The sequence below is a fragment of the Caloenas nicobarica genome, chromosome 15, assembly GCF_036013445.1.
Source record: "Caloenas nicobarica isolate bCalNic1 chromosome 15, bCalNic1.hap1, whole genome shotgun sequence".
Taxonomy (NCBI): domain Eukaryota; kingdom Metazoa; phylum Chordata; class Aves; order Columbiformes; family Columbidae; genus Caloenas; species Caloenas nicobarica.
The window spans coordinates 5,067,836-5,083,316 of NC_088259.1; the positions used below are offsets into that span (position 1 = coordinate 5,067,836).

General features: G+C 38.4%; 1 protein-coding gene across 3 annotated transcripts in view; it reads left to right on the forward strand.

Annotated features, from left to right (window-relative positions):
* The window catches only part of PTPRT (protein tyrosine phosphatase receptor type T), a 441,556-nt gene that overhangs the window by 166,781 nt on the left and 259,294 nt on the right, over nucleotides 1-15,481 (forward strand). For all 3 annotated transcript variants that reach the window (XM_065645693.1, XM_065645694.1, XM_065645695.1), the window contains exons 4-6: nucleotides 4,953-5,034; nucleotides 8,244-8,359; nucleotides 10,536-10,710. In XM_065645693.1, the coding sequence (XP_065501765.1) occupies nucleotides 4,953-5,034; nucleotides 8,244-8,359; nucleotides 10,536-10,710 (373 nt within the window). The remainder of the gene's footprint in view (nucleotides 1-4,952; nucleotides 5,035-8,243; nucleotides 8,360-10,535; nucleotides 10,711-15,481) is intronic.

The window sequence follows — 15,481 nt, forward strand, 5'->3', positions numbered from 1 at the left end:
ACAGTGAACTCACATACTTCTTGTTAGGTGTTGAAGGTGTATTTTTACATTTTTATCGTGTTTTATAATCAAGACCAAAAAAAAAAAACGTCCCAGGAGGTAACTGCACCCTAAACTTTGCAGGAAAAGCTGATGTGCATATGATGCTAATAAAAGAGATGACTGAGATAGGAATTACAACAGAATAAACTATGAAAAGGCAGCAAACAGTCTGTAGACAGAACACAGCAGGTAGCAAAGCTTGCCTTTCTATAAAGTCTGAGCTGAAGTAGAATGCTTTAATGTTCTGTCTCTGAAAAAGTATTGGGGATATCAGCAGTATATATAGCACAATATACGTGGTGAGAGGAAGGGATAAAGAGATGCAAATGCATAGAAAGTGGTGTTTTAAGGGCTGTGCACAACTCGCCGCTTGTTCTCAAGTCATACTGAAGTGCTTATGCTCCATTCGTATTAACATGAACCTGGTCTTGAACCAGAATTTGCTTCATAGTCGGTGCTCCACAGACATCACAGAAATGATCTTTCACCCAGATAATCAGCGCTTGAAAAACCTGGAAAAGACAGTCTGAGCTCCCACTAAGAGCAAGCCGACTCTTAGATATACCAATAGACTTCCTGAGCCTGCCTTACTTCTTTTGCAAGTCCTTTTGCAGGTCAAGTTTGCTTTTCCTGAGCAAAAAATCCTTTAAATCAAACAAGGTTTTTTTACTGCAGCACAAAAAATGAACAGATTAGAAGCCAGCAGTAACTGCCTAGGAGAGTAGTTCCTTCCCATAAAATGCAAGGGTTTTCTTTTTTGCCTTTTGATGAACAGGAGTGATGTTTCCTTTTGCTTATATTTGTATTTTTATTCCTTAAGTGTGGCTTTTAAAATTTGAGATCTGTCCCACTGTTATGGGGGTGTAATGGCCTCATCTTACATCAGTGTCTGATTTTATGAACCATCTTCTGGTGATGGTCTGCTCTTCTGTGAGTTTCTACATTTAACCAAGGTTAAAAAAAAAAAAAAAAAAAGAAAACTTTAAGCTTGCAAAAGTGCAGAGGAAAACACAATGAAGGACTTAGGCTTCCAAATAACAATAATTTTGACTAAAGTAACACTTGTGGGTGAAGGAGTCCAGAGGCAGCAGGCAGACAAATGTGTGGCTGTACTGGTACCCAGGGCGTGTCGCATTGCACTCTCACAATCTAGGATGTGCCATCGGAGCATTATTTGTCAGCTTTAAATCAAAATTGCACGCCTGGAGAACTCTTTGTACGCAAGAGGCCTGAAAGCACACTCTGTATTTCAGAAGCACCAGGTAACACAGGAAAAAATAGCATTTTCCCTAAATAATGAAAGCCGCATCAGGAAAAAGGCGAATTATGCTCTTGATGCACAGAAAACACACCAACTTGAATTTTGGTGTGCACCAAAGATTCAGCCAGGCAAAAAAATCTGGAATGATCTGCCCTGTGTCTGAGACACTGACAAATACTGAAAACTTTGGAGAATTGACTAGTGGCAAACTGGTCAGCAAGGCGATGGCCGGAGGTCGTGTTTTAGGTTCTGTGCAAGGGTTGTAGGAGTCATCTGGATCCCAAAGGTCTCTACTGAGATATAAATGTGGGGATGGGGGAGATTTATAATGTCTACCCCAGAGTTATTTGTACTTGGATTCCCAGCCTGCAAATGCCTTTAGTGGAGCGAGAAAAAGCCATAATACTTCTTGGAGAAAGGTAATAGGTGTAATCTTGAATTACTGCTTGCCATAAGGATGAACTTAGTCCCAGAATGCACCGAGGGCAGCACTAGAGTCTGCCAGGAGGAGTTTTTTTGATGTACAGCAAGGAATGTTATTGATCCACACATGCAGAAAACTGTTGTACCACAACAGATGAGCTACATCTCTAACACAGACATTGTTGGTATATAGCAGCAGTGAAATGTGGGATTGTTTATTGGTAAGGAAACATGAAATGGCTTAGTATTTGCAGGTCTCAGGAGCATTTAAGAGTGTTTCTTAAGAGTAAAGCTTTGTATTTTTTCACTGATACTAATTTCTGAGAAGTTCCTTAAATGTAAAGCATTGTTATTGCCCGTGTCTCAACCATTACACCACATTTCTGACTGAAGTTAAAAGGACATGAGAGAGATTGAGTGTGGAATTTGCACAACTAACCCCCATAACCATTTATTCCTGCCTTTTCCTCATGTTTGGGTCTCAATTCCCTGTTTTCAGGAAATCCTGGGTGCTTCTGTGCCTCTCTCTTTGATAGGGCTGAGATACTACAAAATATGGAAAAAATACAATAATGTGGAAGTTTGAATTGGGGAATAACAAGAATATCGGAGTGTAAAGTGGAACAGATAATAAAACAGTCTGTCAAAACAATATTGTGTGAATTGAGAGGAATCCTCCACTCTTTTCTGCACCATTGTGCTTGGGTTTTTTAGGAGCTGGCTCAGTTGTTACAGGCTTAAGTTATATTGTACTGTATTAAAGACTGTATGTGTCTGTAATTAACAGAAGACGATTCTCTATTATATTGGTGCTTACTTTTGCCACACGCTATTGGCTAATGCCAATGCCTTGGAGAACTTTTCCTTCCCAGTTCTTGACTTGCAGGAAATTGAGAATTAGTTCATTGTGGCTTATAGCTTCTCACAAATGCAAAACTCAAATAGGATTTTGTAGCTGTAATGTTGCACTTGAATTCAAGTCTGAAGGGAGTTGCAGTAGTTCCTTGCATGACCTTCCCAGTAAGAGTAATTTTTATCATGAATGACATTTAATTTCTAAAACAATTATAATTTCCATAGTAAGGACTTGCATTATACTCTCATTTTATACAGTCCCTGAAAAGCCTATCAAGAACCTTGATAACATAAAAACCACTTGTTGATGCTTTTTGGATTATTTTATCTTGCGGAGGCTTGCTTCCTTCTATTGTTCCTTGGACAACCTTTTTTTTTATCCACCCTCCTCTGGAGTAGAACTTTGTTTCTACATATTGTTAGTATTTGAGTTTTTCTTAGTTCGTATCTTGACCTGTTAATTTTTGCGCTCTACCAGTTTTTATCATGTCTTTTTTTCTGATAGATGTGTTTCAGAAGACCTCACATTTGGATATGTTTTGAATTGGGGGGAGTAGCTCTTAGGGAGTCATGGAAACATGAGTAGAAACTACATTCTGGAAGTCCAAATGCGAAACAAAATGATTATCAGCAATTCTGTACTTACAAAGGACATAGGGGTCTATTTTCATAGCCAGGGCAAGCAGCGATCAGCATTTGAACAGTTTATTTTTTTATTGCTTTGGATGTTCTGATGAAGGAGATGAAGAAGAGGGTAGACAGTGACAGACTGGGAATACTAGCTTTTATTTAGAATAAGTGTTGAAAACTGGGTTTAAGTAGTTAACTTTGTGTTGTGGTAATGAATTTTAGGGGTTACAAATTACGGAAATACTCTCTCCTGTGAAACAAATAGCTCCACTAGAATGCTGCTCTAATAGTAATAACTGTGCCAGCTGAACATGTTAATTAACTCTGTCCTTGAAAACATTATTGTATACTCATGCAAAAATGAGCAATTTAGTACAGTGTGAACATGACTTAAGAGAGAATGAAACTGGGGACATCCCTTTCAAATGCAGAGGACAAGCATCCATCCCATCTCCACCCATTCATTTTCTTTTCTTTTAAATAGTAAATGGTATCACTTCATTTCTTTGAGAAGAGAATCACTAACTTGAGAGGTCGCTTACCAAGATATTAAATAATCAGTCTGCATTTTTCTTTTTTCTACTGCAGTTTAGCATTTCTAAACTTCGCGTTCCTCGTAGAATCATAGAATATCTCAAGTTGGAAGGGACACATAACAATCATCGAGTCCAACACCCTCACTTCATAGGACTACCTAAAACTCAACCCTAAGACTAAGGTCATCATCTGGATGCTACCTGAATTCTGACAGGCTTGGGACCATCAAATGGCAACTGTTTTGAAACTGGGTCCATCTTTTTGAAACATCCTGTATTTTCTTCTGATTCTTTAGTTATCTTATTTGGCAGTAGTTAACTTAGCTTTAAAGATCTCTTTATCAAATTTTTAATGGATTTTTTTTTTTATTCTCTGCACTGCCAATTTTTGGATGGTGTATGTATTTATTTTTAGTAATGGGATACGTCAGGGCAGTTTTCTAGGTAAAATCACGAAACTATAGGGAAGAGTGAGATTTTTTTTTTTTGTTCGTCTGTAATTGAATGTGTGATAGACCCAAATTAGTGGAACACTTTCATTATCCAGATACATGAATAAAATAGAAAGTGCTGATTAGTGTGCCATTAATGTAGAGAAATACTACATGTGGTTTTTTTAAAGAATATTAATTCTCAGACCATGTTAGTTCAAGGGAAAGGCAGAAACAACTTTATTGTATCTGGTAGAATCTTATTTCAGTCCAGGAATCCAGGGTCATCTGTTGCTCTTAATTTGCTTTCTAATACTGCAGTGACACTCATGCCAAATCAGGGTTTTCTCCAGAAGAATCTATGCAGGGTTATTGATTCAATAAGAGAATTTTATCTCATGTACAGCATTCTCCAGCTTTCCAAGGCATATTGAGAACAAGATGTCAAATTAATATCTACTTAATGATCTTGGATTGGTACTTAAAGTGAATATAGGTGTGTATGTACACAGGGTATGTTTGCTCTTCCAAATGAAAGACGCACATAGTTGCCTTTAATCTCGATGAATATGCTCTAATTTTTTGTTTTCCATGTTAAACAGATTTTCAGTCTTTGATACGCATGCGTGTACTGAATTGCCTTCATATCGCTTCGTTGTTAATGACGGAATGCCTCCAATGACTCAGATATTGGAATAAGAGCAGAATATGGGGACTGGCAAAGTGACTAGTGTAGCTATTGTTTTTAAGAAAACTTCTTATTTTGTATTTCAGGTGATATTTGAATCCGTCTCTCTGAAAGGACATCCAGGGTACATCGCTGTGGATGAAGTCAGAGTTCTCGCCCATCCATGCAGTGAGTACTTTTGGTTTTTTTCCTAGCTTAACTGTATCAGTGTGTTATAGTCCAGGCTTTACAGTCTAAAGGAGTGATTTACTGAATTTGGTCAGCACTGAAATGTCATCTTGTATCCTTTTGAGACACCTAAGACAATCAGCCTCGCATAATTGCATAAATTTGCACACTGTGCAAAAGGTGAAACTGCTCTCAGTCTGTAGCTGGTGCCAGGACAGCTGGGGAAGTCTCTCTTCCTCTCACGTTAGGAAAATACAAAACTCATAGCATTATTATTTCGTAATCACGTTGCTGTAGAAAACAATCTAAAAGACTTCTGATAATATCCTATGTGGTTAATTTAAGAAGAGACAAACAAATTGTTTCAGTATTTCCTTGGTAAAGGACGTATCTCAAAGGTCGAGCTCTCAACTCAGCACTCCCATAAAGATATTAAAAATAAATCTCATTCAGACAATATAATTGCACAGGAGTAGAAACTAATGCAGGTTCATTATGCTGTTCAAAAATACTAGTGCTGCTTGTCTTCAGTCACAGCCATAATAATAAGCATAGCTGGGGTTTTTTTGTGGGTTTTTTTCCCCCCTATTTAAAGAAATCTTGACCCTCAGTCTTTTGAGTGTGAACTTGTTTGGTTTCTCTATGCATCTACAGTGTGGCTGGAATTTCTTCTGAAGGTATTTTTCTTTTCTTTTATTTTTTTTCTTTTTTTAAAAATTTATTTTTAACAACCTGTAACAGCCCCTCTCACTAGGTCATAGTTTTAGTAACTCAGTGACAGCTGCTCACAAAAAAAATCATGGGTCATATTGATGGAGGGAAATCAACTGGTTTTCTGGCAACAACAATTTGAAAGAACAGCTGCCATTCAATGTGACAGACATGGTTCTGCTCAAGTTTAACAGGACGTTTCTGATAACTGCAGTCTGGTTAATTGCTATTTAACTAAATTATATTTGTATTTACCATGTGCTCATTGCTCAGGCCTTTGGGTGCATTTACTTCATTAAGAAATACTTACAGTCTGTATGAACCAGATGTTCCTGATAACTGGCGGCATCCAAACAAATGCCCCAAATGGTCTGTGTATGTTCCACAGCGTGTTGGGTGATGACTGATCCCTTTACTGGGAAAGAGGCCACTGAACAAACTGTGGGGCAAAGCCTAGACAAGAAAGTTATGGGGTTTAAAAACCAACCAAACAGAATAACAACAAACCACAAAAAAAACCCACCAAAAAACCAAAACAAAACAGAAGGAGACAGGATGCTGTGTTACACTCCTGCTTAATCAAGTATTTAAAATTATTTTAAATCCATTCCTCCAAGTACATGCAGGTCCCTTTTCAAAATTAAGTGCATTCTCGATGACCCAAAGCTGATATGATTCAAACAGTTAACTACTCCATTTTGAATCAGTTTGCAACTTCAGTGTGCAGAGCTCTTTATAAGCTGGAAGTTCTCTGCAATCTTTGTAAATGCTTTTCCTACCTGATTCCCTGTGTTGCTTTTGTTGTTCAGGGCTGACAGCCCCAGGGTAAATGTCACCAGAGTCTGTTCTGACCATGAAGGTCCTGATGACCCTAGAGGTTACTGAAATTATTGGTGTTATTTTCTCATTCTGCTTTACCTTTATAGATGACAATATAGCAGACAAACCAAAGTGTCAGCAAAACTACAGTGAATTGCCCTTGATGACAAAGTGATGGAGAAAAAGAAATAACTTCCTGGTGTTGCCTTTTTTTGTTTGTTTTTTCCTTCCTGTGAAGGAATTCACTCGAGTATCAGTTTTCTTTATGATAAAAGCTCATTGACTGCCTGTGCGGAGGACGGTCCTGTGCCCTGAAACTCGGGCAGACCTGAGGATGGGGAGTCTGGGATTGGTGTCATAGAATCATAGAATGTCCTGAGTTGGAAGGGACCCACAAGAATCATTGAGTCTGACTCCTGTCCCTGCATGTGACAAGCCCGGGATCATATATGGAGCTGGCTTGTATCTGCCCACTTTTGCAGGCAGAAATTATTATTACTAGTATTAGCCTGCAAATGCTGCCATAGCACATTCTGACTGTCACCCAAAGGTAGTTTTGCAATAAACTTTGAGACAAGTTACTGATCCCCAGGAAGCACCATGGCACAGAGTCTTTCAGGAGCTGTCAGCAAACCGAGCGTGTGGGAAATGGGACACAGAAGCTGGATAACAACATTTGGCAAAGTGCATAGGGGTGTGTTCTCTGCTTCTCTCTTCATAGTAGATATACACCTATATATCAACCTTCGTGCACACACAGATGCCCATATCCTTTTGAAGATATTTGATTCCAGCAGAAAAAGATGGGTCATATATCCTCTGAAATAATATATTTCATTGGTGTCTAATCATAGTAGAAAATGTAAAGAAGTTGAAAAACTCTGACCTTTAGAGTCTCTTAAACCTGTTCTGTGTGTCCTACTAAAAGTTCTCAACTGGTTCACAAGCTTCCTTCTGGAGGCCAGGAAGAATGAAGTTCATTTAGAAGTGTCAGATTCACTACTGTAATATTTTTTATTTTCTTGTGAGTTAACTTACAGAGGTAACTGAGTCTGGTATTTAGTAAAAAAGATAATCCTCTGATCTAATTCTGTTGTAAACAAACATGATGCCTCCGTTTCTACATCAGTGGTTTAATGTTTAATAAATACCGAATTTAGTATCAGCAAAACACTGATGCCAGTGATCTTAAACTAATATAATGCGGTCAGTGATTTGGATATTTCATTCAGTAACTGATTTTATATGAATGACACATTATGATTCTACAGGTCTAGAATGTATTTGATAGTTAAAATAAAAAGGAAAAGAAGGCCCTTGTGAAAATTTGGTTTCGGTCAGTCATGCTTGACAAGCATTTGATTTTTTTTTTACCTTTTTAGAAACACAGTTTTCTGAAGAAAAGAAATTACTCAATTATTCTTCATAGCAAGCAGTAAAAAGTTGTGCTGATGACCACGAGCTCGTGTTGTGATTTGATCCAAGTCTGTGTTTTCAGGTGTACCAGAGCTCTGTGTGATCCCTTAGGCCACTTCAATACTGAAGAATAGTTTTCTTTTGCAAAATCACTTTGTCAAGAATAGGCCCTAATGCTTTGCTGCGTGTTTATATCTGTGTTGGTGTAATACAGTCAATTACTACCTTGCTCTACCCTTGCAATACTTTGCATCTTTTGTTAGGAAAAGCACCTCATTTCCTACGGCTTCAGAACGTGGAGGTTAATGTGGGACAGAACGCGACATTCCAGTGTATTGCTGGGGGAAAGTGGTCACAGCATGACAAACTCTGGCTCCAGGTAAAGTAACGTGCCTTTTTTTTTTTCCCCCAAGTAAAATAATTAGATAGAGTAAGACAGGGTGCTGGGACAAAATCTTTTCATCATGATCCTTTGAGAACTGCCTTAAATTGCTCCTAGGTGAGAGTTTAAGGTGGAAAAGTACAAAGTCATGATAGAGAAGATGGAAAAAATGGCCAGTGATGGCAAAATTTTCATTTTAAACAAATGCCTCCGCACCCGTAAGCGCTCAGTGACAGAGCAGAAGAGACAGAACAAGTGGAATAGTTCTTCACTTTTGCTTTATTATGCAATTGTCTTTCACCCTTCGAAACTGCTCTTGGTCCAGTGCCAATGTTAATAAGAAATGTACTCTAAGGTCTGAGATCACTACTTGCGTGGTGAAAATGGCCAAAACCAGTTTCTACCCACTGTTTTTCTTCTTCCCAGTTTCCCTTGGCCGCACTAACAGTAGATTGTTGCTTTTCGTCACTCACTAAAAGACCAAAACACTCCCTCTCTTAATGTCTGTATTTTCACCCTACTCAAAGACCGGGTCATAGTACTCAGGTGGATAGGAACAACCTTCAGAAATCATTTTCTGTTCTAGAGTTAGAAATGGAATGTACATCAAACTGAAGATGTGGAACGTGTGTTTCTCAGTGAAGGACGAAATTATTTCTTCTGCCCCTTGAAGTGCTCAGATATGTGAAGCATCAACATGACCATACACTGTACATAGAGCTCTTCTAGAAGCCTTTAAATAGTTTAGCTCTTTGCTTCTCCTAAACTTCTGTGCCATTAAACACCTAACATCCCAAACAAGTCAAGAGGATTTTGTTTTATGTACTGTGCATGTACATAAACCAACATAAACTTTCAGAACACTTAAGCCAGTCAACAGTTTTTAATCCCAATTTGGATTAATGAGACTGAGGGCCTGACCACCCCGTATTTGTAACATCTGAGGCAGACAAGAATGGCCTTGCTCATAGTTGCCGTGGCGTTTGTAGTCAACTAACAGATTTTTCTTAAACTTTTTAATTGACATCAGGCTTTTTAAGGAACTTTAAAAGTAAGTCTCAAATCTTGTGTAAATACTAAGGGAGGAATCAATTTGCCTTACCATAAAAATCGAAACTAGTACTGGGAAAAAGGCTTGAGTTTGGTGAGAAATATAGTCAGCATCATGTGAAAATGACTTGACAGTCACTCTCATCACAGCTGTTCTCCTAAAAATTGCATTTTTATCTGAAATTTATTAACTTATGGTGTGCTTTCAGCATCCACTGAGATAGATGTATTTTGGCTTATTCTTTATCTTTTTTGAGTTATCTCAGGGAAAACTTTCTACAGTTATGTCTAGATGTGTGTAAAAACGCTTCTGCTCTGAAGCAGGATGAACCTTTTCCTGTGAGAAGCAGAGGTTTGGAAGGAAATCGTTATTGTTGTTAGTGGAAACCTGTTTTCCATTCTCTAAAATTGAAACGTTTAATGAAAGTAGCCTTGGAAAGACCCCAAAAACTGATTACTGGGAACCGGCAAAACAGCAGCGTGTTTTGCTTAGAAACTCCTGATAAACTAGACCAACCGAACAAGTTCAGGTGTTTACACTGTGGACAACTTATATTTCTAGCTAATTCTTTATCTGCCCCTTTCTCAGTTAGGAAAACGTAGTCTGGCATTGGCAGAGAGGTTTATTGAGGAAGGCTGGACATGTAAGGATGTCTGCGCATCCAACCAATTTATCTAAATTGGTTCAGAATCAAAGCTTTACATCTGAAAATGCTAAGTTTGTAAAAATCTGTTAATTAGTAGCATTTTTGCAGGTTTACAAAATCCATTCATTTGTAGTATTTTCATATCCTAGCCAGGCCTCTAAATATACCGTGTACAACTGCATAGTGTGAGCTGTCACTCTCCAGCCTTTTCAATACATATAAAACATAAAATGCCCAAATATGTTTCAAAAATTAAATAGATGGGAAAACTTAAATATATATGTAAGAAGATTTAAGCCCTAGTTCATATGACCCTGTAAGTTTTTCAGGGATACAGCTAGCAGTATTTCTCGAAAAATTGTGCTTGTATAAAGTCTAACCTGGCGATGTGAACGTGAAGGTCTGAACAAAGAAGGAATTATATATGGATACGTAATCTGTGTGTCTTCATAACTTATTTTTGTCTGCCTTTACAGCAGTGGAATGGAAGGGACACAGCGTTAATGGTCACTCGAGTGGTCAACCACAGACGTTTTTCTGCTACTGTCAGTGTAGCCGACACCTCTCAACGCAGCATCAGCAAGTACCGATGTGTCATTCGTTCAGACGGTGGATCTGGAGTTTCGAATTATGCAGAATTAATAGTGAAAGGTGGGTAACACTAAAGCAGCAGATTTATGCAAGAAGAGTATTTCCTCCCAGATGGCATCTATGTATAAAAATTGAGATCCTGTTGCACCTTCTTCTTTCCTTCATGTTAAATTTAAGTAGGAAAAAAAGGGTAAAACTGACATGAATTTCAATCATTTTCTTTAAACAAATATTCGAATTGAAACTTTGTCTGCATACAGCCCTCTTCGTAAGCTTTTGTAGTCATGTATGGTAGCTATGGATACTTTTAATGTAGCCAGCTGAACATTGTCAGTCAGCTTCATCTGGCTTCCTTTCCAGTATTTTATCAGGCATCAATAATGTTGTGTTGGAGCGTTGCATGTCAGAAGAGTCTGCTCGAGGTTGCTGAGTAAATGACAGGATTGATTCTGCTCATGTCCTGAAGTACACAGTAGAAACATCAGTAGTTCTTGAAGGATGCTGGAGTTTTAGCCCTGTTATTTACTGTGATTCAGAGCTGATACTGTGCCTAACACATGCAAGATGTGCCTTAATCTCTCCTCCATGAGACATGCAGAAAAGTGCTATTTGCTACGCTGGTGTGTGGTGGTTTTTAACTTTCCCTGAGCTGCGCCACAGGGATGCTCACTGCATCTTACATGGAGAGAAGGTGACTAAGCTGCTCCCGAGACATTCTGTGTTTGGGGTGCGGGAAGGAGTTATGGATCTGCTGGCTGAGTATGATGTTATTGATTTAAACATTTAATTTTTCTGTGAAAATGGAGGGTTGCTGTAGAAATGAGTTCACTGTTCTACTTTGTGCCAACTTGCTCTGTCATTTGATGATCAGTATACTGATGCCTTTACAATGCCTTAAATATAGAGTGTTGCGTGGTACAAATATTCAGACTACACAGATAGTGAAGAGAATGTTCCTATTACATGCCAGGTGGTTTTAATTCCCACTTGGTGATCTTGCATCTCGTTCAAATCCAGAGGAATTAATTCATGATTAGAATGGAACTGAGTTGCCAGGAGTAGCATGTCTAATATGGTATTGTACCTAAATAGAGGGAAGGCAATCTTCCAGAGCAACCGAATATCAGAAAATGCAAAGTTGAGTAGGTGCCCGAAGCTTTCACGTTCAACAATATAAGGAGGGAAGAAATAGAAGAACAAGTTACAAACATGAGTGGTTGGATGTCGACCAGGAGAGATGCTGATAGATTCATTACTGGTTTGCTTGGGTAAATACCTTGCTAGAAGAAATTTTAGAAGAGCAATATTTTTATGGGGAGGTACACTCCTCTGCTCCTTGCTCCTGTTTGGTAAGCAGGTGAGGTTAAGGCGTTCATTGGAGGTTAGTTTGGTGCAGCACCGTGACATACCGGGATCGCGGGCATGAGACGGTCCAACCAGGCTGACTCATTTTAGTGCGGATAATAGCGAATTTGTAATGCGTGCACACAGGCTGAAATGAAAGCAAATTGGAATTGTTTAATTCTGAAGAGATGTTTATTGAATTGCAATAATATACTTGGGTATACATTAAATTAGTCTGTAATTGAAGCTTTGCTCAATTAATAGTCCTGCCCCTAAACCCACTAAATCCACAGTAATACTTTGCTTCTCACATGCTTTCTCTTGATCAGTTGAACATAAAATCATAGGGGATTCAACAAAGATTAAGGTTTAAAAGTGCATCTGTGTATCTTTTTAATGTAATGTTCTGTTTGCTTCTCTATGCATAAGATGTTTTATTCTAGTATTGAGAAAGGAAAGAATAATTTACTTTTTTCAATGTTGAATGGTAATATTTGGTAGGTACAGAAAGAGATTTTGCTTTGAAATACACATACGTCTTCTACATTCTAAATTAGAAAAATAGATACCTATTTCAGCAAATGAAATTATTGATGAAATAAAATATGCACCACCTTCCGCTTTACCCCCGTCCCCAAATCGCACCTCATTTGTCTATGTGGACATCTTTACTAAGAACAGTATATTATTGTAAAGTAATTAGTGGAAATCCTATACAAAAGATCATAACTTTATTAGTTCCAGATTATTACAGTCTATTTAGTGGGTGGCAGGAGATACCTTCTTAGTACTGTGAAACTGCTTTTGTGTAGAGCTGTTTGCCATCTATGCTAATACCTTTCTGTCTTCTGCCTGTTGCAGGGCTTGTATACATAAATGCCAATACATTTATTCTTCTCTTTGCAGTCTAGAATCATAATAGTCAAGCCACAGAAACCTCTCATTTCCATCTGTACACCTTGCTGTCCTTTGGTGCTCCAGTGGAAATAGCTCTTCTCTATTTCTTATCTCTCACTGTTGCACATATAGTAATTTAATACAATTTTGTACAGGGCGGTTTTCAAAAAACCCAGAGATTCTACGACTTGCTATACCGATCGCATACGAATGGAATGCTGCTTGTCTGTAATTTTCCTTTATGTAAAAACTGTGTGGCAGTTGCTCATATTCTGAACTAAATGTAGAGTTTGTTTTTGTAAAGATTGTTTAAAATACTGTGGAAATTGGCTGGAATCTTATCATTTAAGGTGTGTATTAATGATAGTGTCCTTCCAGGACACTTGTCACATAATGTAAGGTTGTGAATAACATTTTAAACTGTGTGTGTGTGTATCGAGGCTTGTCTGTGATTTCTTTTTTTTCCCCTGATCCCTTTCAGATATTCTAGATGCCTAAATTAATTAGGCAATACACGGTGTGAATCTGTGGAGAGCTGATAGAGAGGGAATATTACAGCATCTATAACCTATTTTTCATGAGCCAATTTTTCTGAGATTTTCACTCTCCAGGAAGTCCCTCAAAATTGTTTTGTTGCTACCTGATGCAAATTCTTTTAAGGCTCTTGGCATTTTCTCAGAGTCTGTTCTGCTACTACCGAGGCAGGAATACTCAACAAAGCCCTTCTGCAGACTCGCAAGGGCGTGTTCTAGTTCTCTTCAGTCTTGTCTTAGCTGATTTTCAAAGTATTCCGTTAGTCAACATGGAAGAAAAACAGTCGGTCTCTTAACTGAGTGGCTCTCTGTCATCCTCGTGATATTTGGGACAGCTCATCTTCTATCAGTCACTCTCTTTTGAAGGTTTTTAGATGTGAGAAGCTGATGCCTTCGGTGACACCAGGGGGTGAGGTGGTTCCCTTCTCAGAGTTACTGACTATTTTCTCTCTAGGTCTTTTCTGGTGCGATACTTGTCAATGGAATTGCATCATCTCTTTATTAACTCGCCAGGTACACAGTGGAAACTGTTCTAGTGATCTGAGTCTTTCCCCCGTAAGCAGACACTGGAATTAAAAAAACAAAAACAAAAAACGAAACAAAACAAAGCACCCTCCCCCCCGCAACAACAAAAAACCCAACACCAAACATACACACACAAGACAAAAACCCCCATTTAGACAAACACCAAACAAACAAACAAAAAACTCCTGTCAAGTTATTAGAGTTGAGATACTCAAGTGTGAAAAGCATGCTAAATAATTAGACGTTCAAATAAATCTACATATTTAAGCTTCTGCAGTATTAAATATACTGTGCAAATTCCACATTCACAATTATAAGGCAAGACGCATCCAGGAAAACCTCTACAGGCATTTTGACTATCTCAATATTTATTATTGGAGCTGTCTCCAGAATAGTGTCAGTGGGAAGTCCTATTAAGAGAAAGAGCTGAAAAGTAGTCAGATATAAAAATATCTCTGTTCTACAGCTGAGCCCGACCTTGGGCTGTAGCTGGCCCTAGAAACGTTGCATCAGGCCCTCCATAGGTTTCCATGAATAAAACAAGTGCAGGGTAGTTATGAAAGTATATAATACAGCATTACACGCGTACTCTAGAGCAGAGCTTGTTCTGGGAAAAAAATATAATTGCCTTCAATGTAATTGTTTAGGATGCTCACAAACTCCCATCATCTTTCACTTCATATAAAGTAATTACTAAGGTGATTGGTAGGAAGAAGGTTCCTCAGAGCCTCAGAGGTTTGGTTTTTTTTTTGGTTGGTGTTTGTTTTGTGTGGTTGTGGTTTGGTTTGGGTTTGGTTTTTTTTTTGGTATGTGGTTGGGGTTTTTTTTAGTTATTATTTTTTTAATTATTATTTTTATTTGTTTTCATGCCTGATGCATGGATAGCTCTGTACCCCAAGGTATTAATGCCAAATGTACTTATTAAAACTAACATAATAACCTTGCCATCACGGGGTACTGTAACTCCGGTTTCTGTGGTGGTGCTCAAGTCCCCATAGTTCGTTCAGGAGATGGTGGGTGCTGATGTGAAAAGCCAGCACTGCCCCGCAACTGTCCTCTTCTGCCATCAGGGTGGCTGGAGGACCGAGTCCATTCCCTCCCTTGGAACCGTTAGGAGATAAGCTCAACTATGCTATATTACATTTTAGATTTTACTGTTAAAAAGTATTTTTTCGTAGTGAGCATTAATAAGTTCAGATAGGAATTTTCATGCCTTCTAGCTACTTATAAGGCTCATCCAGATCTCGGAAGTTGCTGGGTAGATTTGAATTCATCTGCCTGAGTAACGCGCATTAATCAAGGTCCTGACAGTTATCACCTCGTGAGCAGGAGAAACATCTCGCGCTGGCGCTACCAACAGTATCGGTAAAGCCGTGATAATGAGGGTTCCCCTCGGGCTGCCTGCTCTCGCTTTCTATTTTTTTTTTTTTTTCCTGTTTACATGAATAGATTCAGTCTGTAGAATTCACATGTGCTGTACCATGAGAAGTTCAGTCTAGATTTGATAAAGCGTGTAATGATGTTGCTCTTTT